General features: G+C 43.2%; 1 protein-coding gene across 1 annotated transcript in view; it reads left to right on the plus strand.

The window, feature by feature from the left end:
* Positions 1-11,405: 11,405 nt before the first annotated feature.
* Positions 11,406-23,038, plus strand: part of mob2a (MOB kinase activator 2a) — a 57,476-nt gene continuing 45,843 nt past the window's right edge. Inside the window, exon 1 of the mRNA XM_034141160.1 lies at positions 11,406-11,929. Within this exon, the coding sequence (XP_033997051.1) occupies positions 11,913-11,929 (17 nt within the window). The 5' untranslated portion in view covers positions 11,406-11,912. The remainder of the gene's footprint in view (positions 11,930-23,038) is intronic.

The raw sequence follows: 23,038 nt of genomic DNA on the forward strand, positions 1-23,038 counted from the left end.
TAAAAAAATGTTAACTGCTTTACAAAGTTATTGAACGTATTCTACATCCAAAGTGGATTTTGGCTGTAAATAACGATTCAGAAGCCAAAAAAACGGAAACAAAGATAATTCAGTTTGAGCTCACTACTAGCTAACGGAGGACACATGCAGGTACACCGCAGGTTGGTCACAGGTCTGTGCGTCCTCCAGTACAGTCCCACAGAAAGAGACCCTGGGGCACACCTTTGCATATGTAATTATATGTGTATGTCTGAGAATAGAGAAGGGACCTGTTAGCCACTCCCAATTCAACGTCACCCTGTGTTCCTGTCTACTCTCAGATTGAATCAACGTCTGGTATTATCCCTCTGCTTGCTCTTCTCACGCCAACCACACATACACACACAACTGGTTTTCACCCTCATGTTTCCCCGCTCCACCTCTTCCTTATTCTGCGGGCTCAGGAGTGGGAGGGCGGCTGGTGAGGGCGCACTGTTTACCAATGATGTGATGTGTTTGAACAGTGCTTACCTCCAGGGGATGAGAGAATGAGGTGAGGTGACAGTGTGTGTATGAGAGAAAGAGAAACAGAGAAAGACAAAGAGAGGTATTCGTCCCCAGCGGGCACAGAGTACACGATGTTACCAAAAAACAGTGTCCAAATCCAGCGGGGGGCCAATTCATCGAGTCCCCTCAATGGGAGTTTGACTACAAAGGCAGTTTTGGTTTCATGATGTCATGCTGGAATTTCACCTCGTGCAATCAAACAACATCTCTCAGCAAACAAAGCGTCCCTTCCAAAAGCCCCACTATTTGGTTCAATCCAGCCAGAACAGCCAGCGTGTTGTTCTGGGACAGGCGAGTGAGGTAACGAGAAGCAGCATTGAAGATGGAGCAAATTCACTGAACACACACACACACACACATTCGGATGCAAAACCAGATGGCCCTTGGCCTTTTTCAGTGAGCACAATGCTGTCTTAATGAGCGTTACACTGAATCCAATAGGAGACAGGCAGAGGTAATGGCATTACCAGCAACTCCAGCTGAGTCCCTCATGCTCTTCTGTGTGTGTTTCTTGATTTTATAGCCATCAAGGGAATTCCCCATCAAAAGACCAGTGCGGTGATGGAATATATAAACCCCACTTTCTCTCTTCCATTCTCTCTAACAGGAGCGGCCTGGCTGGCATGTCGGTGTCTGAATTTATCACCCGGATCATAATCATAATCCCTTCACAATACGCTTCCTCGTGTGTGTGTGTGTGTGTGTGTGTGTGTGTGTGTGTGTGTGTGTGTGTGTGTGTGTGTGTGTGTGTGTGTGTGTGTGTGTGTGTGTGTGTGTGTGTGTGTGTGTGTGTGTGTGTGTGTGTGTGTGTGTGTGTGTGTGTGTGTGTGTGTGTGTGTGTGTGTGTGTGTGTTTTTACAAGGTGCCCTCAGATTGTGTTATATCGATCTGCATCTCAGGTAACCGTCGAAGTCCGCTTTGCTGAAGTCTGCACTTCTATTCAGGTTTCTTGTTGCGTTTGTCCTGTCAACTCCTTTGGATATGAAAAGGTTAGAACCAGACAGCACAAACAAATGCAGATATAATTCTATAGAAATAAGTTATAAAACCAAAACAAGTTTGCATTTTAGCCCTTCCTGGTCCCTCATATATTAAAAAAGGAAGTTGCTGATAATTGGATTAAAAGACTACTAAATGTCACATGCAAAACACAACTAATTTTACATTATTCTAAATACCACATCCCTGCAGAACTGAGAAGATATTGAAATGTTCATCATACCTATATTCCAACAATGTTTCTATTGCAATATCCAAAAACCGGCCGACCCCTCCCACCCTGGATACAAACTGTTCACCCCCCTCCCCTCTGGAAGGAGGGTGCGCTCCATCAGGACCAAAACCTCTCGCCACCTGAACAGTTTCTTCCCCTCTGCTACTGGCCTCTTAAACAAGGCCCGGCCCCCCCCACTGACACTTTACCTCAGCCACAACGTAGACTCTATGCATAACATTAATGCACACAATGTTCAAATACTGCTTACTGCACATATTTCTTATTTCTTATTTCATATTTCATATTCTATAATTCACTGCATTCTATTTCGCTGTAAATTACTGCTTTATTTTATTGCTATCTAACTATATTGTATTACAGTGTCCTTAAAGATTTTTTGTTTTATATTAGATTTTTTGTTTTATATGGAGATTTTTTGTTTTATATTTTATGTATGCACCATGACATCAAGTCAAATTCCTCGTATGTGTGAACCTACCTGGCAATAAACCTGTTTCTGATTCTGATTCTGATTACCGAGATGGAAGATTTTGGCCTAACCCACCAGTACTATTGCCAATGTACATATGACTATTCACTTTTGTGTATGTAAATGAATGAATGGTCATGTTTTGCACAAGTGACGCTCATTCAAATTGAACTAAAAGTGTGACGCATTTGGTGTGTTGCATGTAACCCTGCATCAGTGTGAGTGTGTATCCTCCCTCTCACACAGGCTGATGGGTACCAGACGTGTCCATGCTGAGGGTCTGCCTGGCGCCTGCTACCAGGCCTTCTATATGGAAACAGTTAGGAACTGTTACGTCAGCAGGCTACGGAACTCTTTCTCTCTCTCTCTCTCTCTCTCTTTCCGCTTTTCCACTCTCACACTTGTGCACAAACATCCAGTGCACTCACACGCAAACATGCTATTGCACAGAACATGCCCACCCTCTCTTCCTCCCTGTCCATTTTCACCCACTTCCATCCTAACTCAGTGCACACTTTTGCTGCTCGAAAGTTGTGTCAGCACAGCATTCCACACTTTTCCACGCGTCACTCATCCAGGATGAGTGACTCCAAACAGCATTTCTTGCCCTTTTTTTTCCATGGAAAACTCTTGTCCTTATATAACCCTGGAGTCTGGCAGCCTGCTCGTCCTAGTATTTCTCTCTGTCTGTTTCCCTGGTTTTAACCTCTCTCTCATCCCTATCCATCTCTCACGCAAGAGGGCAAAAAACCTGAGCTGTGATTTGGGAGGCCGGGCAGCCTGCGGTACTTCCCTTCTCCTCAGTGCCAGGCCTACAACAGCCTTGGTACAAACATATGTGTCCAATGTCCTCTTCCTGCTGCTGCCCCTTGTGCAGTCATAAGCACAATTAATGTGTCCCTCTTCATTTCAACATGAATTACAACTCACCGCAGTGAAATGAGCTGAATAAATGAAGGCAGGCAGATCATCAGTGCATTTTCTGCAGCAGCAGGCAAGTGTGTGTGTGTGTGTGTGTGTGTGTGTGTGTGTGTGTGTGTGTGTGTGTGTGTGTGTGTGTGTGTGTGTGTGGTGTGTGTGTGTGTGTGTGTGTGTGTGTGTGTGTGTGTGTGTGTGTGTGTGTGTGTGTGTGTGTGTGTGTGTGTGTGTGTGGGGCCTGTGGCCTGTGGTGAGGAGGAAGCCCGGGCTGGCTCTGAGGCTCAGCAGGCCTCAGGTAATCTAACTTAATACAGTTAGTGTTGTCATGGCCACCTGCGTATTACACACCGCAGCATTACAGCGAGACAAGAGGGGGTGTCTAGACTGGCAAATCACTGGAAAACAAAGCAAGGCTGCAAGGGACACACTGTGCTGTCTGGAGCCTTGATATGCACAACAACAATAGGGCTCAGAAACAGGTAAAAAATAACAAGCTGTTGGATTTGAGGTTAATATAGTTCATAAATGCAGAGGTGATGGAGTATAGAGTGGTTGATTTGTGCACAGACCCCAGAAAGTAGACAGATTGTGATTACTCATGTGTTGTGTAACTGACTACTGCCACCTACTGCTGGCTCCCGGTCAAACTCAGCTGCTTTGGTTTGTCCCCTGACAGGAAGGTGAGAGGCGATCGATACTTTTGTTCCACCAGTCAAGCCAGCAGCAGATTGAAAGTGAATCAGTCCTCGGGTTTCGCTTAGCTTCTGTTTTCAGCAACGAAAACTAGATGAATGGACAAAGAAAAAACTGAAAAAAAGCAGAAAGTACCCTTCATTTCCTCTCTGTGTTGCACGTTACAGTGAGGCAGCCCCTCTTCACTGTCAATGAGTGTGTTTGTGTGTGTGCATGTGTGTGTCTGCATGTTTAAAGTGCTGACTAAAGCAGCTGCTGGTGCTGACATCTGCCTCTGTCTTTCTAATGGTGGAACAAACTGCAACGCTCTCTCTCAGCATCAGCCCCATCAGCACTCTCTGCCCAGGTCCAAACCCTGTCAATGCACACACACACACACACACACACACACACACACACACACACACACACACACACACACCCACACACACACACACACACACACACACACACACACACACACACACACACACACACACACACACACACACACACACACACACACACACACACACACACTGTTTCTGCCACTGTAGTCCGCAACGCACAGCATATCCCATATCTCAGCGTCTGCACCTCCAAAACCACATCCCGGACCACCACCGAAGAAGACGCTGCTTCAGGTGGCAGCGGTGCTGAAGGTCAAACACTGCCTCATCTCTCTGAGAGATCCATGCCAGTAGGAGATCCCAACTAATAACAGGTTTGGCTTTGACACATGCGTAAGTGTTAATTGTTTCCCCTCAGGTTGTTCCAACATTTAAAAACATTAAACTGTCTAAAACATTTTAAGATGATCAAGTAACACCACTGATCACACTCCAGTGTGTAGAAAGCCTACAACGTTTTCAATGCACTCTTGTTTCATTCATTTCTTACTGCCGTCAGTTCAAGGTAATCCATTGAATATATCATTTAAAATTACGTTTTATTTCAAATGTTGTTTCTGGTATTGACCATAAAAGTATTCCTGACTGAATCAATAATGTAAAGCTTTAATCTGTGGACAATTTGTCACACAGGCAACTTTAGAGTATACTGTGCAAGTTTGTTTTAACAAGTAATGACACTTAACATGGGAAATATTATTTGTAATACTTTTGTTAGAAGTTGATGACATTTCATACATTCGTACATTTATTCTTGTATTAAAACACTTCAACATTATCCACTGTCAATTTCCCTCTCTCAAACCTATACATACTTTAAAAGATAGTAAACTACAAAGGGATTTGTCTCATTTTGAGTTCAATATCGGGTCAATAACAAAAACAGCATCCATTTTCACATGGAAGATAGAATAATTTAACAAAAAAGATTTTAAAAAGCCTCCGTAAAGTACCATCACACCATGTTTGTAGCAATAATAAAGTATCCATAAACAGTGTTTCGTCTACAAAATTGTATTTGTGACATTTATTTTGAGAATAAAGCATATTTAAACAGTTTATGGCTCGCTCTTACTTAGAAAAATATATTTTGTTTTGTGTGTATATAGTTTGCATATAAGATGTAAAGGAAGACTACTGTATGGCTTAGTTTGAATTTTTTTATTTCATTGTTATTTAAATGTTTGTATCACTATTCTGTATATTTATATAGATACACATATATATATATTTATAGAGATTGGACTACACTTTTCTTGTCCTATTGTTGTGTTTGAAGTGTTGTCTTATAACCCCTAACCCTAAACAATGTTGTATGTCATTTTAAAAATGATTAAGAGTGTGAATTTAAGGGTTATCTTAAGTAATTGCAATCACAAAACACTATTACACTTTACCAGACAAACAACCCATTTCCACTGTAAACCATGTACCATAATGATGTGTGGGGATTAGGACTGGTTACAGATGAACACATGATGACTTGTATGTTGCTGAGACAAAGAGTGAATCTCTCACTGCAGAGCGCTGCTGCTGACACAGAGTCTGTGGCTGCGCTCTGTTATCATTCCTCCTCTCTGCCCATGACCTCACAGCCACATGCAAGCTATTTCTGTTCAGTTGCTTCTGGCACAAAATGACTTCATGTCTGATTTTCTTGAAACATAAAGGGTAGGGGCTGTATTACTGTGCATGGAAACTGAACTGCATTAAATCAGGATGCTTCACTCTAAAGCAGAATTATAATAGTTGTTGTGTGGTTGATGCATCGGAGGCCACACTGTTCCATTTGTTCTTGTACTTCCCTGTTTGAAAGTTAAAAATGTTCTTGGTCTACCAATCCTTCTGGTTCCATTTCTCTCCTTTTCTTACACGCATCCCTTCTCTTTCCTTCTCTAAGACAGGAGTGTTTGGAGCCAGGTAGGTCTGCAGACATGAGTAATGTTCCTGAGACTGACTCATACACCAAGACATCAGCCGTCAGTGTGGAGCCAGCAATGACACAAGCACACACACACACACACACACACACACACACACACACACACACACACACACACACACACACACACACACACACACACACACACACACACACACACACACACACACACACATACACACACACACACACCACACACACACACACACACACACACACACACACACACACACACACACACACACACACACACACATTGTATGCTGAATCGACACAGACTTGGCGGTGCCGACAATATGAAACCCAGTCGTGCAAGTGGCCATTATCAGCACCTTATATTATGTGATCATCATGGAGTCTGAAAATGAATCCATCAGTGATGAGATCAGACTTCTAACAGTAAACATGTCTGTGACACACACACACACACACACACACACACACACACACACACACACACACACACACACACACACACACACACACACACACACACACACACACACACACACACACACACACACACACACACAGTGACTTATAGAGAGTTAATTATCCTAATCCCACACTTGTTCAGGTAACACACTGAACTTGAGTGTTTTTTCTGCCATTTGCTTTTGCAATAAAACTTCCAATCAAAACATTGTTTCAGTTTTATAAGGACATTAAAAGTCCTTTGAAAGCTTCAAAACAAATGTCTCGTCTGTGTAATTTATGTCAACACACAAACACCCACTCCTCATTGCATCTATTAAACATTTATAATTCCTGCAGGAGTAATGTGAGGTGTCTCCGTTTTAATGTCTCCTAATGGCTTTTAGAGTTACCGCTGCCAGCTATGAATAAATCATATCAGTCATGGGGAAGGCAGCCAGTACCTCGTTCACCCTGGCAGCACTGAGACGATCTATAGGTATGTGGGGTGTGTGTGTGTGTGTGTGTGTGTGTGGTGTGTGTGTGTGTGTGTGTGTGTGTGTGTGTGTGTGTGTGTGTGTGTGTGTGTGTGTGTGTGTGTGTGTGTGTGTGTGTGTGTGTGTGTGTGTGTGTTTGTGTGTACAGATATGTTTGGAGCTTTTTTTCACAAATAACACTTTGAAATCAGAAGGAAAATGTGCTCAGGTGTAAATAATAAAATGAACGAATGCTCACCTCGTCTCCTGAATGGAATGCAGCCCTCGTTATTGTCATTCTTACCACCTGTGCTTTTATTCAATGATAACTCAAAAAGGCTTTCACCCATGTACTGGCTTCACTGCTAGTTACCACGATAGTGTCATTTACAGAATGTGGAATCATTACAATTAATTGTAATGATTCCATTGCTATTAATCAACATTTGGAATATTGATATGCCGTAGCAGGATTAGCACAAATAACATTGACTTTTAATGACTTCATTTATTTTAGATGTTGCAGTTTTAAAGGCCTTGGTGTTGTTCATGCTGGCTCCAGATCTTATTTGGACACTTAGATTTAATCAAGCCCTCATTAAGATGAATGGGTCCACCTAAGCTTTGAAAAAAGTCCTATTGTTATTGCAATCACACTGTTAGTGTAATGTATGTAAGGTGCTGTTTATAACATGCAATCCATAACAACACAAACACTGTCAAATTTAAGCAACTATCAGTCTCACTTTAATTTTAATATAACAAGTTTTACAATGATAGTATACTGAAAGACTGTCAGATTGTTGTTGAGTTGTTTTTAGTGAATCTCTGGGTCTCTATGGACTGACGTAGATCCCTCTCATGTAATGCACTGACTGTGATGCTGTGGAATGGGAACATATCGACCCCTGGATGGCTCAGTATTGACGAGTGGATGGATTTCAGGAAGTGACCTTGGCGAACTCAGACGAGCACCTGACCAGAGCCCGGCTCATTTTCCCACAGAGCACATCTCTGGCTCCAGCCGGACCTCTGACAACACCCTGTATCCTTATGAGAGGTAAACATAGTGTGCTGGACTCATCTTAGGTCATCGCAGTCTGAGCAGAGGTCAGTGTAGTTATGCTGCAATGCTGTCATGAATTTGGTAATCGGAGTGTGTCATAATGAGTTAACGGATGAAGGGTGACATGGACTGTAACTGTTGACAGTAATAGGCCATATCAAGTAAGCCAGAAACCAACTTTTTTCTAGTGTGACATGTCAAAAAGTCTTCTGTGTGTGTGTGTGTGTGTGTGTGTGTGTGTGTGTGTGTGTGTGTGTGTGTGTGTGTGTGTGCGCTGCAAAACAGACAATAGCTTTTAATTTGCATGGACAAAAAGCCACATGTTGTGAAGCATATAGGTTAAAGATATTGGATTGTAATCAGTGCCAGTACCGATCTATTTCTTCTTTTGATTCAAATGTTTTTATTGGGGTGCATCATTCTCAAAGATAACAGTATGGCATCGTCATGCTTTTTTTCCATATAAACAAACTTGATTTCAAAATGTGTAAAGATGTACACCAAAAAAAATTGAAATACAATTATAATAACTAATTAAAATAATAATGACTACAAAAATGCATTAACTCTTAATATAAAAACACTTATAAAGGTTTTTATAATATTAATACTGATCATCATCATCACCATCATAATCATCATTAAACACCCTCTTACTCTCTGAAATGTCTACTTTCATCCCAGTTATCCCAGAATACTGTATTAGTTACTTAATTAGTTTTGATAGGGATTTACATGGGGCATTGTCTCTTTTTTAAGATGATTCAAGCACCTGGTGGTTACCTGAGCAAATTGAAACAACACCATCTGAAAGGCAAGATTTTACTTCATGTTGAAGGAAAACAAAGAGCTGATGTTGTCAAAAGCAGTGTACTTTTTTTAACAAGGTTGTGTAGCTATACATATGCAAATGAATGCAAACAATATTTGATTGATTTATTCATTTCAAGCCTTTTTTTAAACATGCCTTCAATGTAGACACTACATAAAAATATGATGTAAATAATTTGAATGAAGCAACCCATGAAAATGGTCATGTTATGGTGTCACTCTCACTCCTGAAATCCATCAGACAGTATAAAGAAAGAAAGTGTGACCTCTAACAAAGCTTTCTCCATTTTGTCCCCGATTGAAAGACATCTTCCGCTGCTGATCCTGAACCAGCTGAGTCCTCCAGTATAAATAACATAACCGTGTTAGAACTGTTAAATTGGACTCAATGCAGCACTAACTTCTGCACACTGTCTGGTGTCAAGAAATATCCCACACCGCCCTCGTGTGGCTGTTAACAGCATTACATCATGTTTGAATATCCCCCCAGCCTCCTGTCAATCATCTCTGTGACTCCGCCTCTCTGTTAACTGATTGGAGGCCAGCAGTGTCAACGAGCCAATCATGTGGCTCTGCCTCCTGTTAACAGGGCTCCTATTCTGAATGCCCTCTCTGTCACCTGTGTGCTTCTGTTATTTATAGAAGGAGGCTGAGTGGAGGAATGGAGGAGAAACAAGGGAGGAGAGGGTGAGACACAAAAAGAAAAGGAAGAGAGCATTGTTAGGACCTGATGACGACCATACGTCTCGCTCTAATGGTCTCTCAGAGAGAGGCAGACAGGCAGAGAGGAGACCAGTCATTTTTGCAGGACAGAGTACATATTGATCCCATCTTTTGCAAATTGCATCTGTCTGATCGATGGTTTTCCTAAAGTGGAACATCTTTGAAAGAGAAGGGGGGTGGAAGAAGGGAAAGCGATTTTAAAAGCTATACAAAATAAATGGTCAAGGGCTAAGGTTAAGACTGATGTACATGATGAATTATGTTATTATATTCATATACCTATAATGTCATAAATTGAAAAAGAAGGGAAATCTTAAAGACTTTAACATTTGACTGGTTGATCAATTAATAATTTTGTATTCTCTAAATTGCAGATCCTGTATCTTGTAAAACATTAAACAAAAATCTACTTTCTGTGACTACAATGAGTTTACTGTTGATTGATCTGTCAAATATGTTTCTGACTCATCGTTTGGCTAATAATTTGTCAGAAAATAGTGAAAAATGCTCATCACAATTTCTCAATGCTCAATGTGTCTTCAAATATCTTGTTTTGTTCATCCTAGCAGCCACATATTTTACAGTCATATAAATACCAGAGAAAGGCTGATTAGTTTAATTTGAAATCAAAATGATCTTGATCAATTGATAAACAGTTTCAGAACTACTTTTCAGTATACAGGCTGATAGAGGGTCATAACACATTGAGACCAGTAAAGCAAAACAAGTGTCAGCTCTTTGAATTACTGAAACAGATTTTTTGCTGATCAAATGTCATCTTGCCTGACTTAATTAAGCGTGGAATGGATGGCAGGTCAACAGTGAAGTAAAGTGAGGACATAAAAGCAATCCCCTTTGGCTCTGGACAGTCGGTGCCTAGGAACAAGCAGAGCAGTAAAACTGACAGTTTACTGTAATCATTTAACCAGTGATACATTGGTCATTAATGTAACTGCCCTGCCTGCACAGGTTCACAGTGACAGGTCAGTGCACATGAATACCTTCCTGTTGAGATGTATAGCCTCCCAATGTCGTTTCTCTTGTTAAGTGTGGAGGGTTGTTCTATTTTTATATGTTATACAATTGAAAACTACAGCAGGCTCAACAATGCAAGACATGGAAGGATTTACTGGTGGACCTTGGTCTTAAAAATGTGCTGACCCTCAGCAGACTTGGCCACTTTAATAAATGTCCACAGAATCGGAGACCTGCCATATGTATGAGATGGTGGAGAAGCAGGTTTTTATAAAACAGTGGTTCCTAGTAGACCCCTTGAAACAAAGCAATGTATAGCCAGACTTGTGAAGTCTGACCACTGATTATGGCTTTTGTGTGACCATAAAGTGTTGTGTTCCTTTGATTTGTATTATTACATTTTTCAGATTTAAAAAAAAATATTTGCTGCAATGATCCCTTATATCTTGGGGACCCTTTGTTACTACGACATCATGCACCACTGCCCTAGAATAAAATGGCAATGTATATGCTATAAACAATAATACTATGGTATGCCAACAGGAGAGGTGATCATCTTCACATTAAAGTGTTAAAGTCCTAAGTGGCTGATTTTTACAATGTATCTAACCTGCTCACTACACATCCATTGCATCCATGTTCATACAGCCCTGCTTGACATGCGTTTTACGCACGGGAGAGACAGAGTGGGTCGGGTCTGTGTTTACTTCCGGACTCCGATTTAGACTTCGCTCAGAAAGCAGCAGCTCCAGTGGAGGTTCAGGCTGTCAGCTAGCACGGTAGCCATACAAGGCTTCATGACAGAGGTTACCGAGTTGACCAGCGGCATCCCAACAGACAAGCCCCTCTCGGCGCCACTGCACACCGGACACCAGGCAGACCCACACCGCTGCCCCGCTCTCCTCAGCTCGCCTTCGCTCAAAGTCACTCAATGCTGCGCTCCCTCTACCAGCTAGCAGACTGATCTGACTGTGTTATACTGCCTCTTCATGATCCGAGCCAGCTGAGGATCAAAACAAGGACAATCGCTCAAAGTTTAAGCGGCGTTTCTATTTGACCGGCCAGGATCCCGCAGCTGGGAGACACACGGGCACCGGGGAGAGCGACGGGACTCGGGGGCCAGGCAGCCAGGGCAGCGAGGGTGGTGGCTGGATAAACTAGGGGTCGCCTCCAGCTCCTGGTGGATTCATCCCCTGCCAGCTAACGTTAGCTAAGCTAGCTACAAACAGCGCCATGGATTGGTTAATGGGGTGAGTACAGACAGCTAGCGTGCCTAGTTTTACCCTCCTCTGTCAGGTCAACTGCAAATACACCCCACTGTGTCTGACACCACCTCAGCCAGCACTACACAGGTGCACTGTCGTGTCCAATATTGATACATTTCAACTTAAACACGTTAATATGGCCACAGGCGGGTAGCATTTTGCCTAGCTTAGCTTAGCTCTGCGATGCTAGCTTGGTAGCAAAGCTGGCAACGGTCTCATCACTGACGGTGAGCCAGCCTCCTGTTACCTCGGGCCAGGCGGTATTTTTGGGCATCTCTATGGCCTGCAGCGATCTAGCCAAAGGTGACAGCGCCCAGATTAGGTTGTGAGAACATCTCTGTAAACGGCAGTTTGCTGAACAGGGAGACTATTTTTAGGAATGATTAACACAGCAAAGGGGCTAACATTAGCAGCCTGTCAGTCTTGCTAACGCGGCTATGCCCGGGTTCAGTTTATTTCCTGTGCAAGGTGCATGGGACCCTCTGTTAGCAGCCATGCTAGCTTAAGGCTACCTAATGTGCTGCCTTTGGGATACAGCAGGGTGTCAACGAGCTCATTGATGCAGGATGCTGCTCCCATACTTGTGATATAGGTACACTGGAGGAAGATAAATACATGTTGATGGCAGTTAATCATTAAATGAAACACATTATGTGACTAATTCGAGATGCACAGTACAGTAGTTTAATCAATTGTGTATTCTTTGCTTTGATGGTGCAAGTGACACCAGACAGAAGTTGATGATGCTGACTGGAGTCATGTTTTTTTTGTGTGAGATCTGGTAGTCAGTACTTATAGATGAGATTGATCTGATTGACAGCCAGACACCAAATCCATGATCACTGTATTCAGGATTAACCTGACATCAGTTTCCTGCCCAGTCTGCTATCGAAGAACTCGGATGTGTTATCTTGCATTTACTTAAGTATTTGCTATGCAAAGATAAAGCAATAGATTCTCCGGTTTAAACCTGGATCATATTTGCCTGTAAGTAGGAGATTGACTCAATGAAATCCCTAACCAAGATGGATTTATTTCTATTTCTAAACATGCACATAGATAAATCTGAAACACAGTCAAATTGGGTACAGTCAAATTGGGTATCTTTTCAAAAAGGTAAACCTCAGGTCTTGGTTTGGACCTGCACAGTAAGGTGTGTTGCTTTGAGATTTTTCTTTTTGCTGACAGTTTATCAAGTTGACTGGCTGGCTGGTCACAGTGAGCAGATTAGGGCCGAGGAAGGCGTGTTATCAGGGGAGTTCCTTCTTCACATCGGGACATTTTGGCTGACAGATAACGATGCAGTCTCTCTATACCCCAACTAGAGCACTGGCGTTTACTAACTATTACATCTGGTCTGTCTGTCGCCAATTTGTTAACGGATAAGAAAATACTTCAATAAAAAATGTGTAGTTGGGAAAGGGTTCTGGAAGACACCAAATATTTTTTAAAGCATGCTCTATTTCACACAAACTGTCATAATCTTGAGACCATTATGTAGTTGCAACTTTAAATAATTGTGCCGTTTTAGTAAAGGTGTTGTTAACTCTATGAATGAATTATTTGAAATGTTTTCAGGTTTCCTCTTCCTGACACTGGTTTTCCTAGTTTTGGTAACTGGTTCTTGCTTTGACTTGTCTGAAGTTGCATCAGCTTTAAATGTGATTTACCTCCTCTTCCTTTTCCCCTTCAGTCACTCAGATGCAATAATGATACTTTTTGGCCCAAACAGTTGGTTCTGTCAGACCTAAACTGGTTTCCTTAGCGATCTGTTAGGAATTCAAAAGCAACACCCAGTCATGTGTTGGTGTAAGATGAGGTGAGGAAAGCGAAAACCACATTCAATACGATTTTAGAGAAGGCCTGCCTGTGTTTTATCGGGATTATCATAGCTGTTATTAAATGTAGTTGATATTAATTCACAGCCTGCAATAAGATTTTTGTGGAGTGGCACCCTTTTAAATAAGTAATTGTTTTGTACTCCAGATGAGTCATGAAATGAGTCATGCTTATATATAATCTAAATAGTTTATTCATGACAAGTTTAATAGGGCATCTACAGTGTGCCTTTCAGATATAAAGCCATTGAACAAGAATGATGGCGTTTCTCTATGCTGAGAATTTGTGTTTACCTTCATGTTAAAGCCCCACGTTGGCTACTATTTATAATGTTGGTGTGTATGTGAGCTGAATGCATAGGAGTGCGTCACTGACAGAGTGGAGTCCATGAATGAGTTAACCAAGCGTGTAATCACTCTGACTTCAGACCCAGGATGAAGGACGCCACAGCCGGGACCGATAGAGGGAGGAAGTGAGGAGAGGGAGAGGAGGATGGAAGAATTGGGTGGTGAAAGCAACTGATTTGGGGAGAAATGTGCACATGGAGAGAAAAAGGAAGGCGTGATGAATAGAAGAGGAGAGACTGATGAAGAAAAGGCAGGGTGATCTAAAGGGGTGGAGGAATTGGAGACGGCAGAATTTTTTGACCAATGGAGGAAGTGGATATGAATGCTCTTGATGGAATGGTTGATTAGGGAGAATAATGGAGGAAATAAGCAGGTGGGGAGGAAGGGGTGGAGTAGTAGATAGGAAGGATGAAGCTCCACAGGGAATCAAATGGAGGTCGTAGCCTACAAATGGTGGATAGAATTAGCAAAGGAGATATAGAGAAAATGATATTTGGGCTTACGGCGGGTGTTTTAATTTTGTTTCAACAAGAGGCTGCAAAAAAAAACCTTAGTATATGTGTATTTCACCTGTGGGTTTGCCCTAAAATGTGTTTGCGAACTACATTCGGTATATCTGTTTATATACTTTGGACAGAGTGCATTATTTGAGGGCCTAATGTCCTCAAATTCAGAGTCAGACTGGACGTTAAATCACTGGAGAGATACGAGACGCCTAAATGTGCCTTTTCCCGCTGGGCATAATGAGCAGGCTTTGACAGATGTTTAATCCCTTTGCTTTTGAGTGATGGATTGGTAATGCTGAACGATGAGCGAGAGAATGGAAACTACAGCGGCTAAGTGGAGCGCCGCTTTAGTCTGCGTGACCTGAGCAAGAGTCAGATTTAATGTACACTTAGCTCGCACGGCATCACCTGCGACTTCATGGTGTGCAGGCAGGGTATCATTATCCTGCATCATCAGAGTAATGCAAGTAATGCTACAAAAAAATTCCAGTAATATAGGGATGCTTCTTTTATCGTTTCATCTTGTTGTTGACATATTTCAGGCGTTTTTGTCTTGTATTTGAGAAGTAAATCTTTGTTTTGAATATGTTTATTTTCAGGAAATGACTAAGTATAACTACAGCTGGGTATTGAGTTTTGTGATCAGAGGTTTCTAGCTTCAAATCACAATTTCAAACATTTTCTAAAAGCTCTTTAGGCAACATTAAATAGTGATATATTTTAGATGTTGGTTTTTTAGAGAAAAAGCGTTAATTTTCTTCTTAAATATGGTATTGGAAAAATAAAGTTTTAGTCAAGGTTTTGAAATATAGGCATCATATCTTCACCAAAATTGAAATTGAAAGACAACTTCAATCAAATGTTTTCTGTTTCGGAAAACGTCAAAATGCCTTTGAACACGTCTGCAGTTGAAAATGCCTAAAAACCCTCACCACAAGCTGAACTTCCTCCACAGTGAGCGATGTATGTCTAGTTCCCTGTGGCTCACACCCAATAAAGAAGTGTAATGTCTAACGTTAGCTATTTACTGGTGTCACATTCATGTGGTAGTGCAACTGATTTGTGGCCTTTGAATTTGTACAAAGTCAACTCTCATGACTCTAGCAGTTAGAAAGATTCCATGTGAAGCATAGAATATGATATTGAAATCATGAAAGGATCTCCACATGCATTATAGAGACTAGTCCTCAGTTTCAAAATAAACCATCGAAATGGTCAGATGGTTTTCTGTCAGTTTTTGATCCTATTAATAGAGTAGTGAAGTGGGTGGATCACATCTGGCACCCAGGGTTACTGCAAAACACTCCCAAGGCATACAACTGCATATCATTTTTTTTACATTTGGATTAAGGATCAATTTATTGTTTATTGAGCAATTATAGTGCACCGGATCCTAATTGAAAACTTTGCAAGAGCAAACTTGGTTTTAATATTCAAGTTAACTCTATGTAAACAAACAGTCAGGCACAAGGGAAGTGTATTAAGTGGCACTCAGAATACCAAACTCTAGCTGGAAAAAAGGTAATTGTCAGGTACAAAGATGAAACATTGAAAATATATATTTGCCAATAGATACCACTTTAGTATGATTAAATTATGCAACACCCCCCTGTGTTTCCATGTTGAGGTTGTCATAACCTTTTTAAATGTCAATATGCAGTGGGGAAAAATACTCCATATCTGACAGGAAGCGCAGTGCACCCAACCATATTTCAGTATAATTATCAAAGGAAATGATGTCTTTCAAACATATATTTTAAAAAATCCTTCTAAAGAAACCCCACAATATCTTTTTGCATATCAACAATCTCTAAATGCGGTCCTAAACACAAGCATAAGAAACTCAGCGGCAGCCTTTTTGGGGGATGGGGTTGTCGTTTCATTCTGAGTGTGTGTTTGAGTGCTTTCAAGCTTCTGTGTATATGTGTAGATGTTGTCCTCATGCAACCCCCCTGCCTTATTTGCTTCTGCACCACACACGCACACACAAACCCAAACACACACTATTGCAGTCTCGGCCCAGGTGGCTGTTTCCGCTACTCGCTCCGCAGATGCGATGCTGATAATAGGCTGTGGCAGAAGAGCAGACCTCATCCTAAAACAGTCACCTGCTTGGAGAATTGAAACTAAGCCACACTGTCAGAGTGTTGCGTGGTCTAGACCTCGATCAAGTATGACTTTGCTGTCTTCATTTCAAGCATTACGATCACCCGCAGTGTCTCTCATTGTTCTGTTTTAAGGGCTGACCTGAGGGCAGTCAGCTTAGAACATGGTCTCAGTGTCTGCCAGGGAAAGAGCTCCTAACTTACTGTTACAGGGGAAAGCGTTCTGTTGACTCTCTATTTGTCTGAGCCCAAAGTAAGAATAACTCTCTATTAAATATAAATGTATTGTGTCTGGCACTAAAGTTGCTTTACGACTACACACCCAGGACAGCCTAGGCCAAGATGTTTTAAGACCACGTAAGCTAGCCAATCTTGTAGTTGACAATGTAGTTTAACAAATCCACCTGTTATTGTGGGTGGCAGATAGCCCAGTATGCCAACACACATCGGCTCACCAAAGCAACCAACCCTGAGACAAATGACAGCCATGGCATTTGTTGTTTTGCAAAATTGACTTCCTTTGTTTGAAGGTGCTAGGTGGATAACTTATTCATAATCAGTTTCAAGTGTCAATAATGGAGTTGAGTGTTGATCAAGCTGTCCCAACTGTCTGTGGAGGCCTGACCTTTTCTCTCCATCATAGAGCCTCAGTTTCCCAAAAAGGGTTTTTCACCATGGGTTTATCACTCAATGGTCAGAAAAATATGAACCCTGTTAAGTGAAATTTAACCCAAGGTTGTTTTTTCTGTAATAACTACTACAGTTCTTTTACAGTGTCTAAGAAAAATTGACAGCTGTCAGAGAAGTGTTTTTGCTATGTGAGATTTGGAATGTTGAAATAATAGATTGCCCCCACATCAATTTATGGGAAGAACGATGCGATTCAGTTGGTTCAACAACAAAAGTTGAATCCACATTTTACGAGGGGAATTTCTATCGAATTGCAATCAATTTTACAGAGATAAATATTCCTCTCATTGATTTATGTGCCTCAGTTTCCAATCAACATTGTGCTGCTGTAACGTAGCTGGGGCATGCTCCATGCACACAGCATGCTTCTGGCTGTTCTTCCATGATGGGCTGGTGCTGAGGGATTGGCTGAATGACAAGAAGGCTAGTTGGTTTGTTTACTCCCCAGACAGGGCATCTTATGGCGCAGTTCCACTACAGCGCGGAGCTCGCTTTAAGCGTGCCGTGTCGTGCCGTACCCGTTTTTGGTTGCGCTTCCACTAGGCCTAGTTACGGCCCGGCCCGGCCCGGCCCGGGGCCACTTTTTCACCTCTTTTCTGGCCCGACAAAATTGTGGTTCTATCGGGGCCAACAAACAGGGCTGAGTCGGGCTGAGTATGCTAAACTAGAGAGAGGAGCGCTGGCAAGAGGGCTAGAACTACAACAAGATGGACATATTTGACCGTGATTTAATTGTAATACACGTTTCAAAATGATGCCGAAGTAACAACATACTGATACCGGTTAGTAAAAACCATGAATTAATGCTTTGTCAAGTCTGCAGACAGACGGCAGGCGAAAAACCTTTTAAAATTCGTGTTTTTCTAGATGGAGATTGGCTAAGCTAACGCAGTATATGCTCCGACCGTCCACACTCACAACAACGGCCTATACAGATATAAATAAAGCAGCGACTGTATTCACCATGACACAGGCAGTCTGTGGTGTGTACTTGTTTAACTTTTGTCGAGTTTCTGAACATATATAAGGAGCTGTGAGCTCTGAGTGCTAACAGCTAACGGCTGTGTTGTGTTTTCTGGAGTTCTCTGAAGATGACGTCACGGCTCCGCCTACACTGCGTTACTATAGTAACTACCCCAGTTCCTAAACTGTAATGGAAGCGCAGCATGAAGTGAGTCGGCCCAACGCGGCCAAGCCGTACCGAGCCGTACCGAGCGTGGCCGAGGCCGACCGTGTAGTGGAACTGCGGCATTAGTCACTTCCAGCCCTCCAACTCACTCTGTCGTTCCCTCTCTGGCTCAGTTTGTTTCACTCACTCTATCTGTCTCTTTCTCCCTTTAATACACAACCCCCCCCCCCCTCTCCTGGGATGCTGATGTGCAGAGACTGTTGCGTGCTTGCATGACTTGCTGGACTGTTCAGCTGCAGAGAGCAAGGCCCTGGGTCGCCTCAGCTCTCTCTGATAAATGTTTAACAACTAGGGGCTAGCAGGGTGTTATGTGTATTTGAGCATGTTGGAGGAAAGCCTATATGCAAAGAAGTATTGTACAAGCTGTATCGTGCTGTTTTGGAGACGGAAACAGTGGAAAGAATAGCACAGCTGGAAGGGTTAAAACAAACAAGTCCCCAGCTCCCATCCCTGACATCAGTCCCCTTTTTTGGGGGGGTAACGGTAGCAGCTTCCTCCTCCTCCCCAGTAGCACAACAGAACCTAAAGTGAGCAGAGGGGTCATTGCTACGCTGTAAAAGCTCAGCTGTCATAGTTCAGAGGTGTCTTCGGGTTTCACAGGAAGGTGATACCTAAAGCAAGCAGTCAATCTAGGAACAACCATGACCAACAGCTTCACCAGGGAGGAGTCTTTCGTATCGATACAGAAATAACTACAGTGTCTTCCCTTTAAAAAAAACAACTAAAACTACAAATCTAACACAACTCATTTAGGATTAGTTGATTAAAGTATTCCCACATCATGTTGCAGTTTTGACCTAGCTGGTGTCGGGAGGAAAGGACACAGAGAATTGTCCGTGAGCCCTCCCTAGGCTTGAAGGCACAATGCTGTATCATGGAGTGTTTCAGGACATCAGTCTGCATCATTGAGGGAGTTATAAAGGCTCTATTGAATGTCTTTTTGAGGAGGCAAACAGCTTGGGTACAAGAACACACACACACTCCTGAGTAAATACTGCTGTACTCTGGTTTGTCTCTTGAGACTCCGCTCTACATCCCCGTCTTCCCTTCCCTTTTCCTGAGGCAGGGACACAGAGGCCCAGAAATGAACGCGATACCCGAATGACTCTGCAGTTTGCTTTTCACTGAATATGCACAACTGCATAATTGGAGAATCTGCATGCGTGAACGCACAGCTGTGTTAAGCACTTTTGCGAGGACTTGAGATAGAAGCTCCTGCTAGGTGTGGTGTTTTTTGCCCCTTTCACCAGTATGTTTGAGCCAAGATGAGGTTTCAACATCCTGAGGACAGTGTGCTGTTTGAGTATGGTGCAACCTAATACTATGATGGATCAAGAGTCTGCAAACCCAACTCAATACCTGACTGTTGATGCATATGGCGTGGTAACCACTCAGTTGCACAATAGCCCTCCTTAGGCGCTTTCACACCGGACTATTCCTGGGATTTTGCGTTCACACCAAAAAGATCTGGAACTAGAACTTTTTTTCGGGAACCTTTTCACCCCTTTTCAGTCCCTGCTAGAGAGGTGGTACTTTCCTGGGGAGAAAAAGGTTCCAATTTCTGATTGGCTGGGCGAATTGCAAACCACGCCCCGTAAAACTCAGAAAAGTTTTGTGAAGCCGCCATTTTATTTGCTCGCATTAGCATTATTAGCATTAGCATTAGCCCAGCGCACCAACGGAAAGAGACTAACTTATGGCAACACAAATAAAACATGGGAGCGGTGGAGTGATGAGGTGTCGGCGCTTCTGGCGATTTACTCGGAAGGCTTCAGTAGAAGCTGCTGGGACTCCCAGCTGCTTCTACTGAAGCCAGTCCCCAACTCCGGGGACTTCCGGCCGGGGACTTCGGGTGGCAGTATACGCCGTGAAGTGGTTTGCGGCCTGCCAGTAAACCCAAAGCAGAAGAAGAAGTGACGTCAGCGGCTTCATTTGCGTAATCCTCCCTCAGGGACTTATTCCGGTGTGAACGCGATCTGCTACATAGTTCTGGACCGGAACTAAAGATTTCCGGGGAACTAAGTTCCGGGAACTATTCCTGGGAAAAGTACTTGGTGTGAAAGCGCCTCTTGTTTATATAATGTGACTTTATATTTGGAGATAAATTGATCTTCAGCTCCCTTTTGTTACAGCTTTAACTTCACCGTTCCGCTTATTTTTGACACACTGTTGTGTTGTTCCTGGCATGGCCTCGGGTGTCAGTGTGTGTGTGTGTGCTTTGCCTGGATTTCTCTTGGCAGTAGAGTGGCACCATGCTGCGCCTGTGTTAGCTCTTTCATAACGCTCTGGTCAGCCCTGCCCATCGCAAACAACTGGCACTACCATGGGATGGACACCCAGGGGAATAGAAACGACAGGGCAGGAACAGTCATGACTAATCAGCTGTTCTCTCGCTCTCTATCTCTTGTTGTTCGTCAACACTGGACTTCTGGTTCCTCCAGTAGCTGCTGCCAAAGTCCTGGGAGCAGCTACTGTTCTGTCAGAAAGTATCATAGTCAGGGACTGCTGCCAGCCAGAGCTGTCTTAAGATCAGCTATACTAAGTTGAACCCCTGCAGCAGGGTTTAGGGCTGTTTTTGTCCGCCACCCACAAGGGACATCCTTCAGAACAGTTGGATGCATTTATTTTCGGGCTGGTTACAGTCTTTCAGATTGTGTCCTAGCTATAAGTTACATTTAGTGACACCTTTCTTCTATTGATGTATAATCTGTTAATTTACACTTGCCATTTCCAAGCAGTTTGAGAGTCCAGTGGCATTATATCATCATAAAGGGAAAACTGGAGTACAGCGCTACGCGATTGTCAACGGGGGGGGGGGTGGCGTCAGTGGAGTACAGCACTTCGCGATTGTCAACGGGGGGGGGGGGGGGGGGGGGGCGGTGGTGGCGTCAGTAGAGTACAGCGCTACGCGATTGTCAACGGGGGGGGGGGGTGGCGTCAGTGGAGTACAGCGCTTCGCGATTGTCAACGGGGGGGGTGGTAGTAGAGTATAGAGCTTCGTGTCCGCGGAGCGTGTGAACGTTGTGATCAGCTGTTTTAGCGCAGGGCTGCTGTACAGACCGACGTTAACAGCAGCCCTGTCTGACCGACTCTCGTCCGGTGAACTAACCGCCTTCTGGAAAAGCTTCACATTTACGTCAGTACGCAAATGCGTACCAGTTATGTGCACCCCTGACTATAACCTAATTTGCATCATGTGTTATCTTTCCACCAAATTTCATTCACATTTGATCACAAGGTTTCCAGTTTGTCCGGCTAACCGGCATACAAAAAGGACCTAACTTCCTTTTTAGCATATGCTGGAGAGTGGGATGTGACATTTAGAGCAAAAGAGGGGAGATGGGGTACTGGAGCAGTGCAGATTTAAAAACACGAGAGGAAAAAGCAGCCAGAGGAAGAGAGGGCAACTGATAAGCAGGAGAGCAGCAGGAGTATAAAGACAGTGCGGTACAGATGAGGGATGCAGGGAAACGATAGTGGCGCAGAGGCGATAGGTGAGATATGGAGATAAATGGGAAGAGGCGACGTGGGTCAGAGAGCTAAATTAGAAATAGCCGAGGTCTGCAATAGAGGACAGAGAGGGAGATTTACCAGCAGGGGCCCAGAGCGCTGGTGACACAGAGAGAGAGAGAGAGATGGGGTTTGGAGCTGTGAGCAGGCTAGAGAGGGAGGATGGCCATCAGAAGGAGAACGAAACAATAATCATTTGAGACTATTTCTGATTCCTTAAAACCAATATTGTGAGTGAAGTTCCTCATTCAAGATACCTAATTTGTTTTGCAGGAGAAAGCCTCTAATTATGCTTTTATTTATTTCACTGGGATGTGGTCAGCACCCTCGGGCGAGGCTTCGGCTGAGCTGCTAAATCTGTGCAGAGCCGGTGGGCTGCTAGCGTTGGTGTAAGCTAGCTCGGTTTGTCCTTGCTGGCTGAGGCTAGGCCGAGAGGCTGGTCTGAGCTGTAATTGGATTAGAGATCTCTGCGCTGCATCAGGAAAAGCAAGCCACACGCACACGCACACGCACACGCACACGCACACGCACACGCACACGCACACACGTTTTAAAAGCACACAAGCCTCAGGGAAGTTCATCTCAGTCCTCAATGCTGAACTCCTCCTCCGTTAAACGTTCTTCTTTCCTCAACATTAAGCTATTTTCTTTATCCCTTATGCTCAACAACACACCCAATTCCCCCCTGGCTGTTACGTGTAGGTGTGTGCAATCTTGCATTTATGTGTATAAGCATGTTTGTGTTTGTGTGTGTGAGATTCAGCCCTGTGGATACCCCTCTCTAAATGGGATTACAGGAATCACAGCGGAGCCCATGCTGAGAATAAAGGACAGGAAGAAGGAAGGAAAAAGATAGTCAAGTGTAGATAATAGTGTGAACTCTCATATTGAACATGAATATGAGGAAG

Source organism: Trematomus bernacchii, unplaced genomic scaffold (assembly GCF_902827165.1).
Source record: "Trematomus bernacchii unplaced genomic scaffold, fTreBer1.1, whole genome shotgun sequence".
Taxonomy (NCBI): Eukaryota; Metazoa; Chordata; class Actinopteri; order Perciformes; family Nototheniidae; genus Trematomus; species Trematomus bernacchii.